The sequence below is a fragment of the Cottoperca gobio genome, chromosome 20, assembly GCF_900634415.1.
Source record: "Cottoperca gobio chromosome 20, fCotGob3.1, whole genome shotgun sequence".
Classification (NCBI taxonomy): domain Eukaryota; kingdom Metazoa; phylum Chordata; class Actinopteri; order Perciformes; family Bovichtidae; genus Cottoperca; species Cottoperca gobio.
In genome coordinates, this window is record NC_041374.1 from 13570616 (window position 1) to 13594213 (window position 23598).

Consider the following 23598-nt stretch of genomic DNA (forward strand, 5'->3'; position numbering starts at 1 on the left):
AGGTCTACCAGTTTCCCCAGCTCTGTCTTGGAACATGGGTGAGAAAATAAAAAGGGATAAAAGACGGAAGAGATGAAAAAATGAAAGCGAGAAAAAGGGAGAAATATATCGGTGTTCGGTGCAGATTGCGTGTGAACAGTAATGCTAGCCTTCAAAGAGCACAGTGGAGCACATTGTATCCATGCATGAGTCGCTCAACAGGGACAGCGGCATGACGGAGGGAGGGAGGGCACACCAGGACAAGGGCCGGGAGAGAGATGGAGAAAGAGGGAAAGACGAGAGAAAAAGGGTGAACGAGTCTGTGTCATGACAATTGTGATCTTTGTTGGGAACAGAGCTGTCAGCTCTCACGCTTTTGGCGTGAGATACACACTTTTGCGCTCTGTCTTGCACTCTGAGGCTCCACATACCAGTCTTGCACCAAGGAAAGTGTAATTATAAAAGCAAAGCAATTTTGTTGAGTGTGAAAGAGAGGCAGTAGCAATATCAAATGTACATCTAAATATATCTAACTGACCTTTTGTAATCATTTCAATGAAAATTAAAAACACGACAAAACTCAACTCAATTAACTGCATAGAATCTGTTATGAAAATTGGAAACCCTGTTTATGACCCCTTGTAAGAGTAGAAAGTGCTCTACAATGAGGTGAGAATAGGTGAAAAGTTCAATTCTGGGCAGCTGTGAGAATCTTGGCAAATAAAAGAGTAAAAACCAATAATAACTCACTGCTTAAATATAGTTGTTACAGCTAACATAGTGATAATAATAATTATTCCTTTCATCAAAAGGCAAAGTGCTACAATTATTAAAAAGCCAAATAGACACATGCCACACATGTAAAGGCTCAATGAGACTGAGAAGGGAAATGTGAATAAAATAATATTTCAGAGCGTTAAACAAAAATGAAAGCCTTCTTAAACTAAAAGGTTTTGAGGAAAAGTTTGTAGCGCTTGTAGATGGTGGGGAAGTGCATTCCAAAGCTGGGGGATAGTTGAGCTGAAGGCCTGATCTGCTATAGTACGAGGATTAGTCATGGGGTGCAAAGGGCCAAGAGGTCATCTGATTTTAGGTTGTGGAGTTTGGGAGATTTTGAGACTGAGCAGTTCTTTCAGATGCCACATTTTTTATAAATAGTGTACATTGACAACTCAGGAGAAGAATTTTAAACTCTGTCTTGAAGGCACGTACAAAAATATCGAAGCTTCTTGTGTGCGGTTTTAAAGGTTTTTACTGTAACCTTTTAGGAAAATCTCCCATGTTTAAAAAGTTATCTGGGAACATCTTACAATCTGTTAAAAGTATACATGTAACCTTTGTAACAGATTCTAAGACCAGTGTGGTGTTTATCTCTTCTCAATAAGAATCACAGCCACTGCATTTTCCAAACCAGTGAAGAACTTGAACTGTGTGTGTGTGTGTTTGTGTGTGTTCTTATCGGGATATCATTTCTCTTTACCAGCAGGGAAACAATATCACACACGCATCTTGCACACACATATTGCCCTCCTCTCCAGGGTCAATATTTACAGTTCATCCTCTTCTGCAAAATCACTCTGTCACAATGCCTTACCATCTCTCCCTCCCTCCCTCTCTCTCTGTCTCTCTCCCTCTTCCTCTCTCTCCACTGCCAGTCACTTTTACTATATGTCTCAATGGCTGAGCGTGATCAAGGCCAATTATGGTTTCTTTTGAGCGTGCAGGGCATCCTGTGGAAGCAATACATTACAGGCAACTCGTGCCAATCCATCTCTCCCTCCATATGTGTATCTCCCCTCCATCTCTCCATCCCTCGTGCTAGTACTACATGTAGTAATTCATTCTCCACACAGCTGTTGCATCCAGTTGGAATGTGGGTGAATGTGAATTTAATGGTGTGTCACTCGTTATGTATATAGAGGCGTTTCTCTTGTCCCGGGGCATACCAGAGGATGTTCGATACCCCACTCATGCTTTTTCCAAAGAGGATTCTTGTGTTCCACTTCTTGCACGACAGTTAGTGGATCTGGTGAACAGACCTGATAGAGCTGCACCTTTTGTAGATTTTCTCCTTGGATTGTGCAGGAGAGAATACATGTGAAAGTCACACGAGACACATTCGAAAGATATCCACTATTCAACATTGGGAACACCTGGCTTTTGATCTCTCTGCACATGGATCCAAAGTTGTTGTGAAACTGCTGCAGCCGCAGAGACCAGATGTTAAAAGGCAACATGGTCTGAAAATGCAGATGGAAAATGCAGCAATTCACATATAGGAAATAATATCTAAATCAATGGCTCCCAAACGTTAACAATGAATCAAGTTATTTTTACAATACTTTTGAACTGTCAATGCGTAAGTCAGTTTTAACCATTTATCTATTAGTTTTAGATAACTATTTTAAACACTTAAGATTTTCAGCCAACCGTTTCCACCATGTATTAATTTCAGTTGCAGTTATAGTTTATATTAGAGAAATGTTAACAGCTGTTAAAAACATATTTATTGACTTTTTACTTTGGTAAAAAGCATGATACAGATCTAGCAGTATTACAAAGCATAGACTTTAAAATGCAGTGTAGAAGGTAAAAAGAACCCACTCTATTGTTGTGCGTCCGTTTCAGTTGAAGTTTTGGTGAAGCAGGGGTTAGGAAGGAGATGTCGACACACACCAACACAATGCAATGGTTTCCCTTCTCCACAGGATGCTGCCTACATATACAGACATGTGCACACACACACACGCACGCACACACGCACGCACGCACGCACGCACGCACGCACGCACGCACGCACGCACACACACACACACACACACACACACACACACACACACACACACACTAAAACGGACACAGAACAATGGATCCACACATGCTGCTTTTATATGATTTACTAATACTGACTCATCTCTGGTAAAAAATGACCTGTTGAACCAGTTCTCAAATTTCCCATCAAATACAAATTGCATCTTCCTAAAATGACAGAACAGGTCAGGATATTTAAAATAATTGAAGGAATCTTGTTTTTACAGTGTCTTCACACCTCTTTTTTTCTCCATCATGTGTAGAATGTGTTCATATGTGCTACATATTTCCTGTACTTTATAGACATTTTAAATAATTTCCATATGACCTCCATTCAGTGTTTGTCATGTCTCGTCAAATTTTTCTTGTTGTCTTGTCAGTCACTGTCTGTCTTGTCACTTCCTGTTTTATTTTGTACCTACCTCTTGTTTCTCAATTCAGATCCCTTCACTTCCTGTCTTTGTGTGGTTTCCCGCCATCGTCAGCGTCTGCCCCGCCCCTGATTGTTTCCACCTGTTCTCACTCACCTCTTGTATAAATTGTCCTGTCTCCCCTTGTCTTCTGCCACTTTGTCTCGTTATATCATGTGCAATGTACCAGTGTATCAAGAAGTATTATTTGTCTGAGAAGTTTGTATATCCTCCTAGTGAGTGTTTTGTGTTGGATTATCTGATTTTTGAAGTAAAGTATTGTTATTTTTGTTTCTGGCGTTGTGCGTTTGAGTCTTCCTTCCCTGTGTCCGAGGTTGTGACAGTGTTCTCTATATTTTACTCGATAAATATTAATATCAGGCCAGAAAGGTGAATCCACCCTTCTCAAACTTCACATCTCATTTCTTCTGGTTACCATCTTCTAAGTATTTTAGTGTGATAATTCCTGCCAAATTCAAGACGTAATGCCCATAAAGTCTAAATTGCATAATAATACTGGATTCCTAAGATCAAATCATAAAAACACAGTTTCAATATAAACAGCTTTTAGTGCCAGGTTCCCCACGCACCTCCCTCATATAAACTTTTTAACATTGATTGGTTCCTAAATGAATCTGCCTTTTTGGGGGTTTTATGCATGTTTATAGATGACTTTGGACGACGAGATTGTTGTCTGTGTGTGAAATAACACTGGTTAAAGAGGGCGAGATGTATTAAGTGTGTTTATAAAATCTGCAAGACAACCCTCTGCCTGGCTTCCTGCCATTCCAGCGTGGAAGCGATTACATGAAAATGACACAGCATACAGTACCTCAAAGACAGCGTCACATGTTTCGTATTAACCATTAAATACACGCTTTAGTTCAGTTGTCTCGGATCATCACCTCATCATCAGGATTGGTGCCATTTAATTAAGTTACATCGTCATTTTCAGTTCCCTTTGCCCATTCATTCCAACTTGCTTGAGGATTGCTTCTATTTTCATCAATGACTCTGACAGTACAAGACATCGCGTGTCCCTGCTGCAGTGTTAAGTCTATTTAAAGCTTCAATGTATGTCAGGAAAAACTCAGTGGCATGTTGCTGAGCTAATAATGTCCGACGCTTTCTCTGTGAGCTTTACAAATGCTCCTTTGGGAATAAGAGACAGACAGAGAGAACAGGTTGTAAGAGATTCAGAAAGAGAGGAGGGAGAGAGTAGAGAGAGCAGAGCAGTAAGACTCTCCAGTGTACAAAATGACCTCGCTGCCGTTGCGTGCCATGGTTTGTTTTCAGAACTGGCCACATGTTTGAACATTGCATAACTTCTCATATGTGGTTTGTAAATCATGAAGTATTTTGGGCTATAGAGGTGTGTGTGTGCTGACAACCACCTCACCAAACAGCTTAAGCTTATTTATCTTCATCTAAATTTCATTTTTTATTAAAAGATTCTGCGTCATAATGCATGCCGTTCTCGTACCTGCTGATCACACCATTGAAAATGACTGATTACCGACTGGTTGATGTAGGGAAAAGTAATTTTCCAACCATTCATACAGTTAATCTCCCGTCTCTGCTCCTGTTTGTTCCACAGCTGTCTGCTTGTGTCTCACTGTCCTAACTGTGAGAGCTGTGGCCCAATTAAAGGCTAATTAAAGTTCCAGTCCATGAAAACAGGGAACTCTTTGTAGTTCTGTTTGCACAGGTGGTGTGCATCACATGTTGTAATTGTGTCAGGTTTACGCATCAAGGCTGCACACATGGATATGCATTAGCGCGTATGCACTGCACCCATGTATGCCCAGACTAAAGTAAGGCATGTTGCAAACTGTAAATAGCACAATTCCCTTTTCTTTAATAGGGTACATTTCCACGTAAGGGTGCTTAGACTATAACAAATGAATTCAAGTTCTGTGACTTTGGCTGTAGAGCAAAACAACTGTCTACATAAGGTAGTAAATCTGTCCAGAGACGCCCTTCTTGGACCTCCTTATCTCCTCTACCTGTTACTGTATAGTTCAACAGATAAGGGAGTATGTCCAACACTTTATATATCAAGTTTATGAAGTTGTTTGTTGTGCTATTATTCATTGGGAGTACAGAATGCCAGGTCACAAGCTTTCTGGTTTGTAGCACAACTATCTTACAACAGAAAGGCGTTTTTTACATGATTAATTGACAAGCCGTTTCATTGGGTACATCAGGACTGAATCAACATCAATAAAAATGCCATGTAGCTGTTTTGAAGCTCTTGTTCAGGCTTTAAAAACCAGACGTCAGCCATAGTGTTTCTCAGAGGGCCAGCATCAGCTAGTCCAACAGACCCATCCCAAAATAAAAATGCTCAACCACAGCATTTCAGACATGACAGAAGAAATATGTTGACATTTAAAGGCTTGTTTTCAGAACAGCTGCCGTGTTTGTGGAGATTTACAACGTGAAGCAGAGACCAGCAAGTGGTGCAATCGTCTGGTTTGATATAGGAAGAGGTCTTCTAGATGTGGGAGAGTAAAAAAGTACTGTCAACCTTCTATTGTGCAGTGCATTTGAAGTAATGCTTGTGCTTGAGACTTGCCAGACCACAAAGCAGAATGTGTGAGCTAACTCTTCAAATGTATTGTATGTGTCAGAAGCACAACAAGTTGCTGATCAGTCCTCTATAAATCACACATATAGGACCGTTCCTACCAAGAACTCTCACTGGGATTCAGATTTTAACACTCCAAATTATAATTCCAGCTTCACCTGTAAGTATTTCAACAATGCGAGGAGAAAGCAGACTTTGTTTATCGGCACTTGTACATTATAATAATAATAATGTTCAGAATGAAAAGCATTTCACTGAAAATAGTTGGAGGTGGAGAACCAACCATTTTTCAGCAATGACATGTTTTGGGTACAGTCGACCATAATAGGCTGCGTTTTCACCCTGCACCCTCCCTCGAACACACATCCACCACCACGACACACTCTTGCACACACACACACGCACACGCACACGCACACACACACACACACACGCACACACACAGTTCAACTGTTTTTTCCTGTCAGTGCTCTAAACTATTGTGGACTGACCACCCACATTGCAACCAAAACCTCCTCAACATGTGAGACTCATCAGGCAAACCTGCTCTTTAACTTCCAAACCGCATTTGTCTTAAGGTGTTACAGCCATAGCAAAATCACAAACATACTGAGAATTAATCCAAAGTCATTTCTTGAATCATTTCTTGCATATTTACTTATAAATATAGAGATAAGAATTATTCTGTGTTTCCGCTAGTGCTGCCGCGAGCATACAGGGATATGCATTTCCACTGACACACACCGTAGAGAGAAAGCGGGGTTGAGGTTAACCAGATGAGGGCTGTTCTAGAGATAAGAGGTCTCATATTGTCACGAAAGGACCAGCTATGGATTTAATGGGGATGACAAGTGAATAAATGGTTGAAATCCATTAACCCTCCCATGACACCATCTTAAGCCTTGCACCTAACGTTACACTGGCCTCTGTTACGAGCTGTTGTCTACTGTATGTGTGTGTCTGTGTGTGTATGTGTGAGTATACGTGTGTGTATGTGTGCGGAGGCGGGGTTTAGCTCGGCAGTCCCACCCTGCTGCACGCGATGCCTGGGAATCCGTGCCGGTTGAGGATTTACTGAACACGCTTTAGGGAATCCCAGCTCTCTCTCTCTCTCTCTCTCTCTCTCTCTCTCTCTCTCTCTCACACACACACACACACACACCTTCAGGATACCGAGCTGACACAGTTAACACTGATCAGGTGGAATTATTATACTCATAAAGATCGGATTCATACACACAAACCACTTAGATGCAAAACGCTGATGTGGTGCAGTCACACATGTAAATGCAACTCTCATGCTACACACACACACACACACACACACACACACACACACACACACACACACACACACACACACACACACACACGCCTCCAGGATGCAGAGCCGTCATACCTGACACTGATCAGTTTAGATCCCACACAACGACACAAGATCTGCACCTGGAACAGGCAATCAGAAGCGTTTCTCCTCCTTCTCTGCTCTTCCTTTCTTTTTTCAAGTGTTTTATTTTGCTCCTCGTAAAAACACTGAAGCTTATAATGCCGTGTGATTATATGCCAGATTAAAAATTTACACTCAGCTCATATGTGGTTTAGTAAAAAAAAGAGTTTAAAACAAACAAACATATACTGCATGAAAGAAGCCAAAAGCATAACAGTTTATGTTCCAGTTGGCCGCATATCAACCAGCTTGTTTGACTTGATGTCAAGAAAATATGAATTTGAGATAAAGAAAGCAGCTATTGCATGTTAGTGTTTCCATCCAACTGTGGAGCCCCTTTCAGCAAATGTTTGATACATCAGAGGAAAAAGGAGCTAGATATACATCTGATTAAATTAGCTTCCAGAAGAGCAAAAAATTCTTCAACATTATCAACAACTGTAGTTTCTGTCTACATGCGAGGTATACCTTCACCAAAAGTGTGAGGGATGGCACGAAGGTCTAAACTCTTTCCTTCTTTCCTCCGGTCCACTTGCTGTCTTGACCTTTCCCCCGCCTCAGTGATTCACCACTGGTGATCTGAGGTGAATTTCTCCATTGTGGCATAATTAGCCTAAATGTTTAGACAGGGAGAAGCTGTGACCGTCGAGCAAGGAGAAGAGGAGAGGGAGACAGGAAAGGAGAGGTGATGTCAGGCGCTGACTTTCACATTGGGTTGTGAAAGTGTTGAAATGAGGGAGGTGTTTCAACATCCTTTGCATTTGCTGGAACCGTGTTTTCCCTTAAATACATTTAGCAGATTTTCTTCCTCATGAGGATTTATATATTGCAGTAATGATGAGGACTCCAAAGCGTTCCAGATAGATCACTCGAGACAGTGATGGTGGAGCAGTGGAATGGTGTTCACCATCTTTTTGGAAGCTATAGAATAAATCAAAACTACTTAGTAATTTGGTGCGTGGTGCGTACAATTATCTTACAGATAAACTGTACAATTAAGGTCAAAGCTGTTGCTGTCTATCTCATGTGTTAACCATCTGGCCCTGTGTGAACATGGGCCAGACTGGATTGGGTTTAATACAAACCCCGGGTCCGCTTCACTAAGACCCACTAAGCATCTCAATGAAACTTGAAGCATGTTTGAGAGACATCTGGAGCTCTCTCTGACTCTCCTTCACAGTACAGTGGAGCTACAAAGGATTTCTCCTTCCTTCTAACACATACTTTTTCATGTTTTATTGTCCGGTGGGAAAAAGACTTTGAATCTCATTCTCTGTTCATTTTATGACAGTTCCCACCCTGGTTTCTTTTTTATCTTTTCCTCTCTTTCTGCCTCTTTTGTTTTATCGTGCAAAAATAATTCCTGTCTTTGTTGGTCAGATCTTTTGACAATAGCATGGGAATTGCAACACCCTCACATGGACCCTTAAGTTCACACTCAAGTGTTCTTCTATAAACAAGTTCATGATGATTATTGGACCGCGCATAAACAGTTTGTCAACTCATTATCCTAGAGTAACCATTAAAACATTTTGTTCTGTGCAAAGAACACACAAAGCTAAAGTGGCCGCCACGCTTTATCATTCGGACACCAACATGTGATCATTCATTACAATGCAGTTGTTCTTTTAGGAAACAGTGTGCCGTTTGACTTCACTTACACACTAGTTAGCTCCTTTTCCACTGATGTAAAGCCTCCATGATCATGTGCGCAACCCTGCAGCCGATCTGGACTCAGATCTTTCAGTCAGGGGATTTCAAACTGCACAGTGCACTATAATATTCGTTCTGAAACTAGATGTGTCTGTGCTTGAATGGACAGATTATAGCAGGCTATTTAAAGAGGAGAGGCCACAGTGGAAAGGAAGCCTGAATGATGAGACCACACACTGTCATGGGAAGAGAGTGGTAAAGCGCTGTGTGTGTGTGTGTGTGTGTGTGTGTGTGTGTGTGTGTGTGTGTGTGTGTGTGTGTGTGTGTGTGTGTGTGTGTGTGTGAGACTGATATCTGTCTAGCACTGTGTGAGTGATTTGTCACCGATGATTTGGCGCAGGATGCTATAACGTTTGTTATCTCAGAGCTTTATTTCTCCTGAGACAGTGATATCATCGGCTTCATTTAAAATCCCTACTGTGAAGGCATTAGGGATCTCTCTGTCTAAAGGTGCGCCCCAGGTGTCCTCTCTGCTCATCCTAACTACTTTGGACGGAGACAAAGGTGTCTTGCCAGCCCTAAATGGTTTTGCAGCGCTGGTAATAATCACTGGTGTCAGTGAGAAAATGGATTGGCTGACTGCAGAGCTTTTGCCGAGCACATCCCGCTGTACTAAAATGTGGAATTGGGAGGGTAGACAAAGCTTGAGGGTGTCCCATGACCCCTTACATCTATTGCAGTTAACCTGTTCATAATAACTTTCCATGAAATGTCCTGGTGTGAGGAACTAGCTCTGTTATTTTGTGCAAGCATCCCACTGGGTTCCACTCTGTCTCTGATGTTCTGTCCTTGTGTCCTTAACTTCCTTTTTTCTCTTCTCTTTTCTTCTCTTCCTCCACAATGGAAAAAACAGTCACCGTAATTAATAATTATAAGCTGTGGCAGTCTTTAAAAAGAAGCATGGGGGGAAGAAGAAACAGGTTTCTCTCTTTTCCCTGATGCCGTCCCTTTTGACATGTAAAGCGTGTAAACTTGGCACGGCCAAATTTGTTGATTGCGGGCTACTGATGTACCCCATCTGGGGTTGAAACATTGTATTAGGTCTTCGCACGCTATTCCCTGCCACTCCCTCAGCTCAGCAGCTCACCCCCCTTCTGTCACATGAGAAACAGTTGCAGTACTGTTGTCGGTTAAGGAGGATGTGGGTATTTGGTGTGTTTATTTTGTGTGTGCGCGCAGAGTGTGTGTAACGGGAGACTGGCCTCCAAATGGACGGTCCAAACCCAGGGACAACTGTGTTGAGGTATCCTTGAGCAAGACACCACATCGCTAACTGACTTAAATTGTGTATGCGTTCATGTTTGCATTGTGTGTGTGTGTGTGTGTGTGTGTGTGTGTGTGTGTGTGTGTGTGTGTGTGTGTGTGTGTGTGTGTGCGTGTGTGCATTCTTCAGTTCATCAGTATCTGGAATGATGTGTATAATTTCTCGAAGCAGTGCTGTAACTCTTTCTCTCTCTCTTCGGTGCTCAGCATAAGACACAGCATTAAGATTACAGGACACTAACATTCTCAGTTAAAATCCATAAAGATCACTCTTACTTTGTGCCATTTTTAGAATCAATTCAAAATGTATGTATTAAATACAGAATTATAAATGAACAAATTCACATATCAGCCAAATGCTCATACTAGTGAGTCTTTACATCTGGAAAGTCATTCCATCAGATTTCACAACAGAAACAAAAACAAACCACAATTTACAATATCCTTATGCAAGAGAGGGAAAAAGAGGCATGCTTTGCCTCGCGTGAGTAGGTTGCAGTGACACAGCAGTGTTTTGAGCTGCTAATACTTTCCCAAATCAGAGATATTACTGTTATTCCGGAGACATCCTGAAGCTATTGCAAAGGAATTTCTGTGGTCTTGCTCATAAATCAGACTTCAGCTGCAAGCAGAAAAAAAACTGGAGGACAGGCCTGCATAGTGGCATACAGTACAGTGCAGTGCAGCTCCAGACAAACGGCTTTGGAAACACATGTTCTGCACTTCTACCTCACACACGTTTGGTTTGAGATGTCTCAGTTGCGGTTTCTCTGCCTGGAAATTACATGCTGTGTTTATGAAAGAGCAAAAATATTATCAGTCTTCAAATCACTTCAAATCTTCCACTTATTTAAAGATTTCTCTCGGCCAGAATGGAGAGTTATATGCGAGCTGAGTTAAATGTTGGTTAAACCGAGCCGTGACGCTGAAGTTGACTTAGGAGCTCTCAGTGGACAAAGCAGCTACTTCAGTCTGAGTTTAACACCACAAGACTCATAAAAGCCACCATCTCACATCTCGCTCAGTGTGGAAGATATGATATGATTAAATGAAGCTCTGATGATTAATTTTTGTGAGGAAATGTGGTCATTGCAACATCAGAGAATAGAAGAGATAAGAAAAATATGTAAGTAGAAGTTTGAGGTTTTGCCCACAGGTCTCAGCTGAAGGGCGACACCAAAGAGCCAAAGCGGAAGTCCACATGCTGCTGAGCCCAAATGGTGGTTTTACTGACGCACGGTATAATGTGAGGCTCATTAGTATGGAGGCAATAATCGCAAGGGGTAGTTTGTGAAGGGTGCCACGCATTAAGTCCTGATTCTCCAGCATTTCTGAACCTTCACCTTTGGAATTGTCTTGCTTCTTAAACTGCACATTGTGAAGTGCAAAACTTCCAGAAGTCACATCAGGACTCCATGCCCAAACCATTGTTGGTTAGGAAGAGTTGACAGATACATGGATTTCTGTTTGATTACATTTCTATCTCCAGCTTGAAAACAAATATCAGATGCACATGATCTCATCTTGCATTTCATCCAGCAGATGTCTTTATAAGTAACATAAATCCTAACAAATCAAATTATATAATGACTGAATGTTACCTACTATTTACATAAATCAAATTAGACTGCGAAATGTCGCCCGAAACTTTTTCCACATTTATCTCTTCCCTCAGAATTACACAGTTGCACTCTTCCCCATCTGCAGATTTCTACAAAGAGCAAGAAGGCACGATTTAGCATCTAAACAGATCAACTAAGTTATTTTAGAACCTAAACAGTTAGTGCTCATTTGGCTAAGATACATGCCATTTACCCGAAATGTCCAAGTTAAAATGCATTATCATGCAGCAATCAGACATTAAAAGACATCCTCAGTTTCTCTGGAGAGTTTTCATGTTTCCTATAATGGTGAAATGCTGTTTCAAATTCTTAAAAATAATGAATTTTCCATACAATGGCAAAAATCAAAGGGAATGTATATACTGTATGTGGACATATATATATATATATATATATATATATATATATATATATATATATATATATATATATATACAAATATTGGTACCAATCTCCAGGTTGCAAGTCAAAATGTATTTTAGATAGAAAGCCATATGGTCAGGGTTTGTGTCATTCGGGGATACGGAAGCTTTTGGGTCAGTGGACGGAGACACTCAATTCTGTCTGCTGACCCTGCTGTGCCCTTGTGTACTCTGTACTCTCCAAAACAATCACTCTTTTCTCTGATCCAAAAGCACACACACGCTCACTGACCACTGCTTCCGACTTTGCTTCTGTGAGAAGAGTCTCATCTTTGGAGACGAAGAGATTTAAGGACACGTTGATGAGATCATCACCAGGATGAAACACACATAATCACACAAACAATGCTCACACACAAAGAGCCAAATAATAAAGCCTGACCTACCCATTGACACAAATATAGACTCACAAAACCAGAAACACATGCCTCCCGAACACCAACCTTTTTAAAGGGATAATTCAGGCACTCTAAAGAAAAATGTAAAGACAACATTGGTGCAGCAGATCCCAAGATATTCTGACTTTTCTTCCTTAATATGAGTCAAGCTTCAAAACACTGTATCCTGCATTTTCCATAAAGCAACTCTTGCCTCCTCGTATGGTCCCATCCACACCTCCAGTTTGTAACGCAGGCTTTTTGTTAATTGTGATTTAACAGTTTTACAGGCTAAGTAGTGTAATAAATATTTCCTCAAGAGGGAACATAGTGGACAGTGCTACAGTTGGCAGCTTCGCATGTACAGTGAGAAAAATAGTCTTCCTACTCAGAGCGACAGCCTGTTTTGGACAAGGCAGACAAGTCGGTGGTTGTTTACATTTTGGAAATATCTTTAGTTGGTTGGGAATTGAACACAACACACACATACATATATACACTCGTAACATCACGCTAACACCAGATGCCAGGAAGTACAGTGGCGACTGAGTGGCATCCACAGCAAAGCCCTACCATGCGTGACTCTCTCCTGACTTTGCCTCTTTTAGCAAGCTTGCGTGATCCCACCATCACTCCCCACCATGCCCTCCGCCTCCCTATATCCTTCCCTCACACACACACGCACGCACGCACACACTCACACACTCACACACACACACACACACGCACACACACACACACATATACACAAACACACGTATCACCTGCTGGGCGATAGCACAGGGGTATATGTCCTCCCTCCCTGAGCCAAATGAAGTGATCGGAGCAAACACTGTTAATATGAACAGGCTTGGATTAGAGTGTTGTGATGACATGCAAGGGGCACAGATGGGAGAATGTGAAGTGGACAGTCACGATATGTCCAGACTTGAAAAAGGATATCTTGCTGTACTCACCTCACTTATTTCGTACTGTGCTCCCAGAGCTCACATCTCTAGCAAATATACCAGGAAAGCGGATGCTATTGCTGTTGGATTGGAGCTACCAGTAGTACTTTGTCTTAGTGTTCAATACTTTTACACGCAAGCATTAAAACACATCTCAAACACTTGTTAAGATGGACATTTTTTGTTGGTTCTGTCCTCACAGTATTTCTCCTATTTTCTAAATTCTTAAGGGTTTTGTCACAAACGTTATGTCACAGGCAACATCATGTTTGATGTTTCGATGTAAGAGCAGCTAAGATGCCTCTGGATGTTTCTGCCTGCTGCCGCGGCTCTAATTCCCTGGGACACAGGGACAAGGTGTTAGGGGAAGGATAATCAGATTACTGTTGGGTTAGCGTGTCGCTTAATGAATAAGCTTTGTCAGAGGCCAAATTGTTGTGTGATATTGTTGGTGAGAAACGCAGGAGACGGGTCACTCGTATTAAAGTGAAGCTGACAGGTGATGCTGAAGCTGCTCGGCCTTGCACCACAAACAGGGTTTTAAAAAAAGTAAAGAATTGTGAAAAATAAATGAAAAAGACACTTTGAACACTATGAAAGGGTGTGGTGGGGTGGCAACCTTAAAATAACTGTGACTGTATGACTGTAGAGAGAAGAAGATCACACACACACACACACACACACACACACACACACACACACACACACACACACACACACACACACACACACACACACAGGAGCACAGTGGACACACAACACCTCAGATAGTGTCTACTGACTGACTGACAAGTTAATGGCTTTCATGCATAAAGTATGATCAGCATCATAGCTACTTGATCCCCCTCAACCCTGGACACCTTAACCACCTCACACCAATGTAATTACACATTGATGATCTGTGTGTTTGTGTAGTGTTTTCGTGTGTATTCTGCAAAGGATAGTCAATATACATTTCTGAACTTGTTGTTTCTGTTAAAAGAAAACCATGTATTAGGTCCAAACTTCTCTGACTAAATTAACCATTTATAACCCAATTGGATCAACTACATCGTCACAAAGGCAAAAAACAAGTGTGTTTTCTTAGCTCATGAAATGTTGCTGTTTTTGAATACATGTTTCTTTTACAGGACGGTGAAATTTTGCCTTAGCAGAGTTTCAGCAATGTCCTGTAAAAGTATTTGCTCTGCCCTTTTCTTTCCATCCTTCCATTTATCTTAGTCCTTTTCTCATTAGTACATTATGTCAGCCACATTTCCTCCACTAAAACGATGCCTTCTTGATGCTCATCAAATGAATAGAACTTGTTGATGTCTAAAAGTACTCCGTGGTTAGCATTCGTTTAGCATTGCGTGCTGTAGCAGCATTAGTGTAGTTTCCCTCCCATATGGATTCAGCCTGAGGGACCATCTGCCCATTATTATTTGCCTCAATGGGCCGAAACGACACTATAATCTTTTGAACAGATTACCCTCTTGTGTTGGAGAGGCTGCATGGATAAAAAAAAAGAAGAAAAAGAAAAAGAATGCTAACAGGATCAGATGAAATGAACTTTTCATGAAAGGTGTGGTTCTTTTCTGTTGTGACCACAAAACAAGTGATGGTTGCTTTTGACTGGCCAACAGGGAGGAGACTAAGAGACGGATAACCTCAGGCTTGTTGTGCTTCTTTCCCCCTGTTATTTTGAGTAATGCGACTGACACTAGTTGGCACGCAACACAAGGAACCAGCATTTTTCTAAAGTGGAGGTGCATGTAGTACTGCAGACTGTAACCTCTGCTCTCCTCCTTTGCCCTCTCATGCAGCGAGACTAAAATACAGGGGTAGAAAACTAATAATTATTACCAGAGTTGTTTTTTCAGTATGAATAAGCAGGAGAGTCATGAAATGAAAAACTCAGTGGCAGTGGTGGACGACTGAGTGTAGTGAGTGAACTATTTATGCTTGTTTATTCTATACATTGTGAGCCAACGGTCCTGCGCTCTGCAGTGCATTTGTAGTCTTGATTTTGATTTAATAAACTTTAGACTTTTTGGACTGAGGCCTGGACCTAAATAACTCAAAATATGAGGAACCACAAAATAATTTATGCCTTCTCAGTCGCTCGTCTTCCTCCCCTGCTTCATTGCTCTCTTTTCCCCCCTACAATTCCAATCATATTTAACTAATTTAGAACATTAAATTCACCTCTCAAAGCACATCTGGTTCCAAGCTTCTTGTTTGTTTATAGAGCCTGAGTTTTCATTTCAACTATATCTCTAATTAAACTCCAAATCAGTGAGAGGGGCTTTACAGCATCTAGCAAATGTGCACATAAACTTTACAGTTTAAGAAGACATGCTTGTACGTTAATTTGGAGCTCTTGAATCTCAGACTGCTGTAAAAATGGAGATTGTGTGAGTACAGAAATAGACGGCTGGTGCTTTATTGTGGCCAGGTGGGGTTCCTGAATGCAACTTTTATTAACCACCAGCTCCTTGAGAGAGCAGCAAGCCACAGCCATCCTCATCAAAACAGGAATCCAAGGAAAAGCTATTTATAGAGTAACCATGCATACATGCATGCAGGAGCTCTCTTACAGTGATGCAGTGTATCTCAGATGTGAATGTTGCACTCCAAAGATTCCATTGTTTATACAATAAATCACTTTTTATGCTTGAGTGGGGTAAAAGTGTACCCTCTGCATCCTTAGTTCTCCTACAAAAGGAAAGTAATTACATCTCTCTTTGAATGAGCCCAGCAGAGGAAGTTTAAGATAAATATAGAAGAAAAGGAGACAAACTGAAGGCCCCTCGACTCCAACAAAATATACTTCCACTATGTGTGTTTGTTTCTGAGTGTGTACACGTGTGTTGTCATTCTCCCTAAAGGCAGGGTTATCGCTGGGATATATGTGACTCATGAGGGAGATTGTATCCTGAGTTCACCCCCGCTGAACCAAAGAGGACCAGGGTCAGATCCCCGGTATCGGCAGGAAATCTGCAGCGTCTTGTTGTCTTTCAATTAGAAAATACACTGTTGCATTCATTTGGGTACAGTCAAATTAAAAGCTTTCCTGCATAACTGTTCTCACGCAGCACATGCCTGAATGCAGCCTGTGTGTGTGTAAATGGAGAGCACATCATTTCACGCTGAAGCACATTCTCCTTGGGCCTCCTTCCATTTGCATTCTGTTAGTTTTTCTAATTGTCTGTCTAAATATTGCACCACGTCGGCCTTATGTTGCGGTTAATTCTCTCAAGGCTTGACAAGGCAGATTTAAGAGTGTTTAGACAGCCTTTTAGCTGGCTCTGCATATGTGTCGCTCCTTCAATGGGTTCATCAGAAAAACTGTTTTTGCAGCCGACAAACATCTTTCTCACATAAAACATGTGCACCACAATCAGTCATGTTCTCTATTTATAGAAGCTGTTAGATTACTTTCATATTATGATTGCTGGATGAAATTCCTCCAGTGTGTGTGTGTGTATGTGGAGAGTGCATGGAGCCGGTTTTATGATGCACCGTGTAGTCAAGCCGCATACAGTAGCAGTACACTGTAGAGCAGTTGCCATACAAGTCTGTTTTACCCCCAGGGCTCATGTACGGAGACATATCACTCCTGTACAACATGTTGACGAGTGCGTCTGCTTGCCAACCAAAACAGAGAAGTGGAAACAATTGAGTTTACGTCCCAACCTCCAATCTATGTGATCCTATTTGCTTCGTCATAATATCACTTCCTCTTCACTTCAGTACCACGGCTATTGTTTATGTTCTTTTCAGGAATCACGTTTTTTCAGAGATAGACTTCCCCTAGCAGCGCCACATGCACACCCGCCTTCAAAAATCACTCATTCACAATATAATCTCAAAAAAAGTATTTTTGTGGTTGTTGTTTTGTTCAGAGACAAAGGGAATTGCTCTAAATCCTGGCAGTCTATCCCTTCAAATGTAATCTTATATGTGGCAGTGGAAACAAAAAACTCATCCAAAACATTATCAGAAAGATTATAGACCTTGATCCAAAGATAATATTGGTATCACGGGTGATTGGCGATGAAATCATTGTAGTTTAATGCACACTTTATACATCCATCAACTGCAACACAATTAAACAAGTGGAAAATCCCCTGTTTGTCTTCAGAAAAATATGAAAGTGCAATAAACTTTTTCTCAGTGAATCTTTTTTCTCCCTCTTTGCCACATTTCAAAAACAAGAAAAAAGTTGAAACAGTAAGGGTTGGATTTGGACAGGCCGAGATCCGGACATTTGATCTGTGTCATAATGAAGTATTAGCTTCCATTACAGTGCAGGCTTAACCTTTTTGCGGAGCACCATTGAGCGCTTGCCAGCAGTCATCAATATTTAACAGCTGTTGCTATTATGAAATTCTTTATGGGCTAATGTGGCTCACCGGCTTGCACGCAAGGCCTTGGCCAGCCGCCAGCACCCTGTCAGGAGGAAGGGGGGGAGATTGACAGACGGCTTGCTCGCGTGACAACCAGCCCTTGATCAGCCAGTTCCTCTCTCTCTCTCTCTCTCTCTCTCTCTCTCTCTCTCTCTCTCTCTCTCTCTCTCTCTCTCTCTCTCTCTCTCTCTCTGTGTTGGTACTGCTCTCTCTGCTGTGGATTTCCTGTGCCTGTGGAGAGAGAGAGAGAGAGAGGAGACAGAGAAGAAGAGCGCTGAGGGAAGGGGGCGGGAATAGGCAAAGGAAGTGGCTGTAAGCCAACCCAACCTCAACACACACATATGCACACACACACAGTTTTCTCTACTCACGCAAGCCTTGTGGGAGGGGAGGGACTGCTGTGCTGCACAGCGTTCACATGTTGAAGTCCGGAGCTCTTTACAAGCCAAGCACACAGCAGAGGATCAGCGGCCAAAAGATGGCACCCATGCTGCTGAAATCAGCCAGATATGAACACAGATAGATATGTATGGATGTGTTTAGGTGTCACCGACATATTTGAGACATTTACATTTGAATAAAATGACTTCTTACCAGTGGTGGAAAACGTTTTTCAGATCTGTTGCTTAAATAAAAGTAGCAATATTGCAAAAACAAAAGACCTTCATTAAAATTATCAGTTAAGTAAAACTATGGATGTATTATCAGCAAAATAAAGTACTCATACTGCAGAAATATGGCCCCTGTAAGTGTAACTATTACTTATTATAGTATTGAATTATTATCACTAATGCATTGAGGTGTAAGTCGCATTTTACTGTAGTTGGTCAAGGTGGAACTTATTTGAACTTCTTAATTTATTGTTAGGGCGCAGTGCATCATATTTTTTAATGCATTACTTATCAAAGTTACTTATCCATTTCAGCCATAAATTACTTGGCATGGCAGAGTATAAAGTAATACAATGTGTAGAAATAGTAAAAAAGGAATAATAATAATAATAATAATAATAATAATAATAATAATAATAATAATAATAATAATAATAATAATAATAATAATAATAATAATATAACCACCTGTTTGAGTCGATGAGGAGTAGTTTGCATGCAGGTGGGGAGATCCCGTGCAGCAGCTGGTTGTTGTGACTATGAGCAGCCATGTATGAATACTTACATGCTCCTCGCTGCATAGAGTTCTGGATAAGGAGCATGATCTAAAGCATGGACCTGGAGTATTACCCACCATTCAGTTTAAAACGCATGCTACTCACGCTTTATAAAGCGCTTTCATGCAACATGATGTCATGCCATGCCATCTATGAATCTAATGTACAAGAATGTATTGAAATATTAATATCTCATCATTTTGTGAGACATTCCTTTGTGTTTTATCTCCATTATCCTCAGAATAAAAGCATATCAGTGACTCTACGGGTCCACAGAGACATCTCTCCCCCTCTTTCACTGCTCCCACTCCTGATGGAGGTTTCTTTTTTCTCTTCTCTGTTTTCTCTTCCCATTTCTCTTTTTTGGCTGTTATTGCTACTGTGGGAGGAAGTGGCTTTAAAGGAGCCGGTGTTGAAAACAAAAGAACACACCCAGACTGTGCTGTACACATTCATATGCTACATGGCCACCTCACCCCCTGGAGGTTGCAGAAATGAACACCTGATTGATGTGGACTAAACTCACACATACACACTCTCACACTTCTTTTTTCTTATGTGCTCATTCATAGTCTCTGACAACGAAAGGGAGTGAAATGTTTTATAGAAGAGGGACATATTTAGCTGCTTTTTCACCCTAACAGGAGCACTTGAAGTAATTATTTTTGGCAAACAGCAATCGCATCACATTTTACAAGCAGTCTTTACAGTTATTTTCTGGCTTCTAGTATTTCTTTCCATCTCAGTCCCTTTTGTGATATCAGATTATCTTTTCATTACGCGCTCCATAGCTGCTCATCCAAGGTGTCCTCCTGAGACAATAGTGACTTAAATTGGGCAAATTGAATGACACTAGCTTAATATTTGGCGGGTGGTCCTAACATATTGTGTACTCAGTGGAAGTGGAAAGAAAGATCTGGCCGACTGAAGGAGCTAGACACTTTCAGCCTCACCCTTTGGCAGCATCTACATCCCGCTACATGTCACTTTTTACTTAACACCCTGTCCTCACACAGAGCACATAAATGCCTCACCATTACCAACTCTGTTTTCCTTTTTAGACCAGAGAGGGAGAAAATAGAGGCAAAGAAAAGCAAACCCGAAGACACGAGCGGTGTTGAATAAAGCCCGTATTGTCGGCAGAGGAAGTGCCTGTGCCGATAATTAATCATCTCGTATGTTTGTCTTTCCTGACGCTGCATCCTCTCCAAAAGCTGCCGTAAGAGAGAAAACAAAAATACATGAGGCGTTGAAGGAGGAAAATAAAGAGGCTTATTAGATTCATTTCCCTCTGCATTAGTTTCCACTGGTTGGATGATACTGTGGTGATTGAAGAGAATGGTTGTGTGTGTGTGTGGCTGTCTGACTCTGTTTGTTTGTGTGTGTTTGCACCTAACGGAGGTGATGACAAAATACTTAACATTATTATTGGCATTTATGAGTTTACTAAGCTGCCTCTCAATGCAGTCATCAGCGCTTAACCTGACTTTAAGCGGAGGCCCACAGTGTGGCCTTTACTTTCCCTCATAGTTTGAATAAACCGGATATTGCAACTGGGGGAATAAATGATTAAACGTGAATAAAGTTAATCCAGACGAAATGTATGGATAGGAAATAAAAACGGGCACATCGCGTGCTTCAGAGTGGAATTAAGAGAAGAGGAACTCTTTCAGCGTCACAAAATCGGTTGTCGATCGCCTGCGATGCTGAGTTGAACAAAGAAAGGGTGGAGGGATGAGGAAGAGGAGGAGGAGGGTAGACGAAGGGTTGATGGGGGGAGGGACGGACCGAGGACAGGAGATGGTTAAGGTTAAGGGGGAGGACTAGAAGCCGTAATGGGGTTATTCGGTGGGGGTGGGGACCATACGAAGCATCGGAAGATACATACATACATACTTAGATAGTTTTTCGTAATGAGGCTATGGTGTGTGTGTGTGTGTGTTTTGCGTGACTAATCTGTGCCTGCTACAATGAGTGATGGAGAGAAGGGCTGATCTCTGGGAGTGAGCCACATGCCCCCTGACAGCACACCCATAAGAGTAACACGCAAACATGCCTTGAACACGCAACACAAACGTCATCAATGCACATGTGACAGTTCTGCACGCCACTGTCGTGTAGGCTAATTGCATATATACACACTCTGGCATGTAGGTAGGCCTTACTCTACGGCAAAAACATAGTATATGTATGGTGGTTGATGGAGCGTGACTTACTTTGCTCTATTTCTATAACTTTAGTGGATATTTCAACTTCTTTTAAATATCAGATGGCACAAAGGAGCAGGAGAGTGATGAAGGCTGCTCGTCTTGATTTGCAGTACAGTGTGAGGAGAGACTAGTAAAAAAATAAGATTAGAATTCTTTACATTGTCCAATTGAGATCCTTTTTTTTGGATTGAAATATAGCTAAATGAAGTAGTCTTCATTTAAGGACTCTTCATAGAACCCTACTTTGAGATCCGAAGGCACATTTTCTTTTGTGTTGCCCCCCCCCCCCCCCCCCCCCACAGAGAGGTCAGATATCAGGCTCAACTAGAAAAGTCCAGCGCTGGAACTGGAAAGCTTTCACTGGATTTTCAAGACACTTCAGTAAGGATGAAACTTATTTTAACAGAATTAAATTCATTTAAAAAGACCCCTTTTTTCAGTTCAAATAATGATTTCAACCAGACACCCCAAACGCACTAAATGCTGTGCTCTGCCTCACTCTCTGTGTAGCAGTGAGCTTTACATGTGCGTGTGACTATATCATGTGAGAAGGATCCTGTAAAGTCATGAAATCCTTCACTGTTTTGTCTTGTTAGACGGCCCCACCACATGGACTAATACCTGGTGTTAGTGAAGTCCAAAAGTAGATTGATACATTTAATGTGTCGGCCACATGTCTGAGTGCTGCTCCAACTCTCTCACTGCCATATCGTAGAGGTTAGAGAAAATTTGGCAAGCATACCTTCGAAAATGTAATCATTGTTGTTATCATTCTCAACTTTTCCTGTGTTGACAGGGCTCTTATATGCTCTGTATTCTAAGTACAACATATTAAAGTTATGACCTATGTGAGGTGTGCTTGATTTTACTTTCTAGTCCTTGAACGCAGCATATATGAGCACGTATCCCTGCCTGAACACCTTTGTTCGCACTTTATTGTTTTAACATAATTAAGTCCCTTGTTCCAGCTATTTGACCTTTTTTTTTTTTTTTTTTTTATAGGGAACCATGAGAAGCCCTCCAGGAAGCACAGTATCAGCACGGCATCCTCTAACCCTGAACCCAGGAAAGAGAGCACTCCACTGGGCAACGTCAGTGAAAGCAGCCTCCTCCTGGAAGTAAGAAACCACATGGCTGTCCGTATATGTGGAATAGTTCTGTGAACAGAAAGTATTGGTGTATACAAATACAAGTCAGGAGACCATTTGTGTCTGAGTGTAACTGAGTGAGTGAGTGTGAATTGGGCAGGGGAGGAAGGTTTTTTTGTGTGTGTGTATGCGTGTGTGCCCTTCGCCCTTTGCCCTGACCTCCTTTGCAGAGTTGTGGTGTTGCGTGACACAAGGGTGAGCTGGGAGTGTCAGATCTGATGGAGGAGGTGGGGACTCACACATGCTGGCGGCCTGAGCAGCCAGTCAAGTGTGTGTGTGTGTGTGTTTGTGTGTGTGTGTGTGTGTGTGTGTGTGTGTGTGTGTGTGTGTGTGTGTGTTTGAGTGTGAGTGTGTGTGTGTGTGTGTGTGTGTGTGTGTGTGTGTGTGTGTGTGTGTGTGTCTGTATGAGTGCATCTCTGTCTCAATGAATGTGGTCGTGTGTGAAAGTGAGCAGAAGACAGGGAGAGGAACACACCAAGCCTGTCAACAGTAATCAGAGCAAATAGGAGATTTGTTTTTTGTCAGATGACCTCAGACCTTTAATTAGATTTTAAACACAGATTAATAATAAGTGCATACATTTCAGGGTATTACAAGTCGTTTTACTTGGCTATGACCAATAATGCACTAGATACATGTTTTGAAAACATTTTGCATAACAACTGAAGATTTGTTTAATTCCTAGAAAGGCAAATGTTTCTGTTGAAGGCATGAGCGCACACAGGATGACATAATCAGACAAATACAGCAGCGCGCTACATGGGAAGTGCTTTATCATCATATCATTGCTACATGCTCAATTTCCTAATGGCTGTCGAACAACAAGTGACTGATCATCGGCCAACAACTACGTGCGCACACACACAGCCGAGCTGGTCCACTGATGCTTCTGTTAATGTGTTACTTTGTCTCAATGGGGCGGTAAACAAAAGGATAGATTGACCGTAGTGATGTGATGCCTCCCGTTGCGTGACTCGACCTGCACCGGGGCCTCACAGCAAACTGTGCATTAGTTGTGATAGTGATGGGACCCAAGAGAGGAAGAGACGGATATGTTTGAATGTGTTGGGTGGGATTGCATGTCTTTGAACGTGTGAGTT

At 41.6% G+C, this 23598-nt stretch overlaps 1 protein-coding gene and 1 long non-coding RNA gene across 3 annotated transcripts in view; one reads left to right on the top strand and one right to left on the bottom strand.

Moving 5' to 3' along the window:
• Positions 1-23598, top strand: part of ahrra (aryl-hydrocarbon receptor repressor a) — a 60827-nt gene that overhangs the window by 23412 nt on the left and 13817 nt on the right. Inside the window, exon 4 of the mRNA XM_029458219.1 lies at positions 22353-22468. Coding sequence (XP_029314079.1) covers positions 22353-22468 — 116 coding nt within the window. The remainder of the gene's footprint in view (positions 1-22352; positions 22469-23598) is intronic.
• Positions 18154-19130, bottom strand: LOC115025755 (uncharacterized). 2 transcript variants are annotated; one of them, XR_003834237.1, is made up of 4 exons: positions 19052-19130; positions 18567-18591; positions 18344-18465; positions 18154-18203 (listed from the first exon to the last, which is right to left on the bottom strand). It is a non-coding gene; the product is annotated as an uncharacterized LOC115025755 (long non-coding RNA). The 2 variants fall into 2 exon arrangements; XR_003834238.1 differs by lacking the exon at positions 18567-18591 and having other exon boundaries at positions 19052-19127.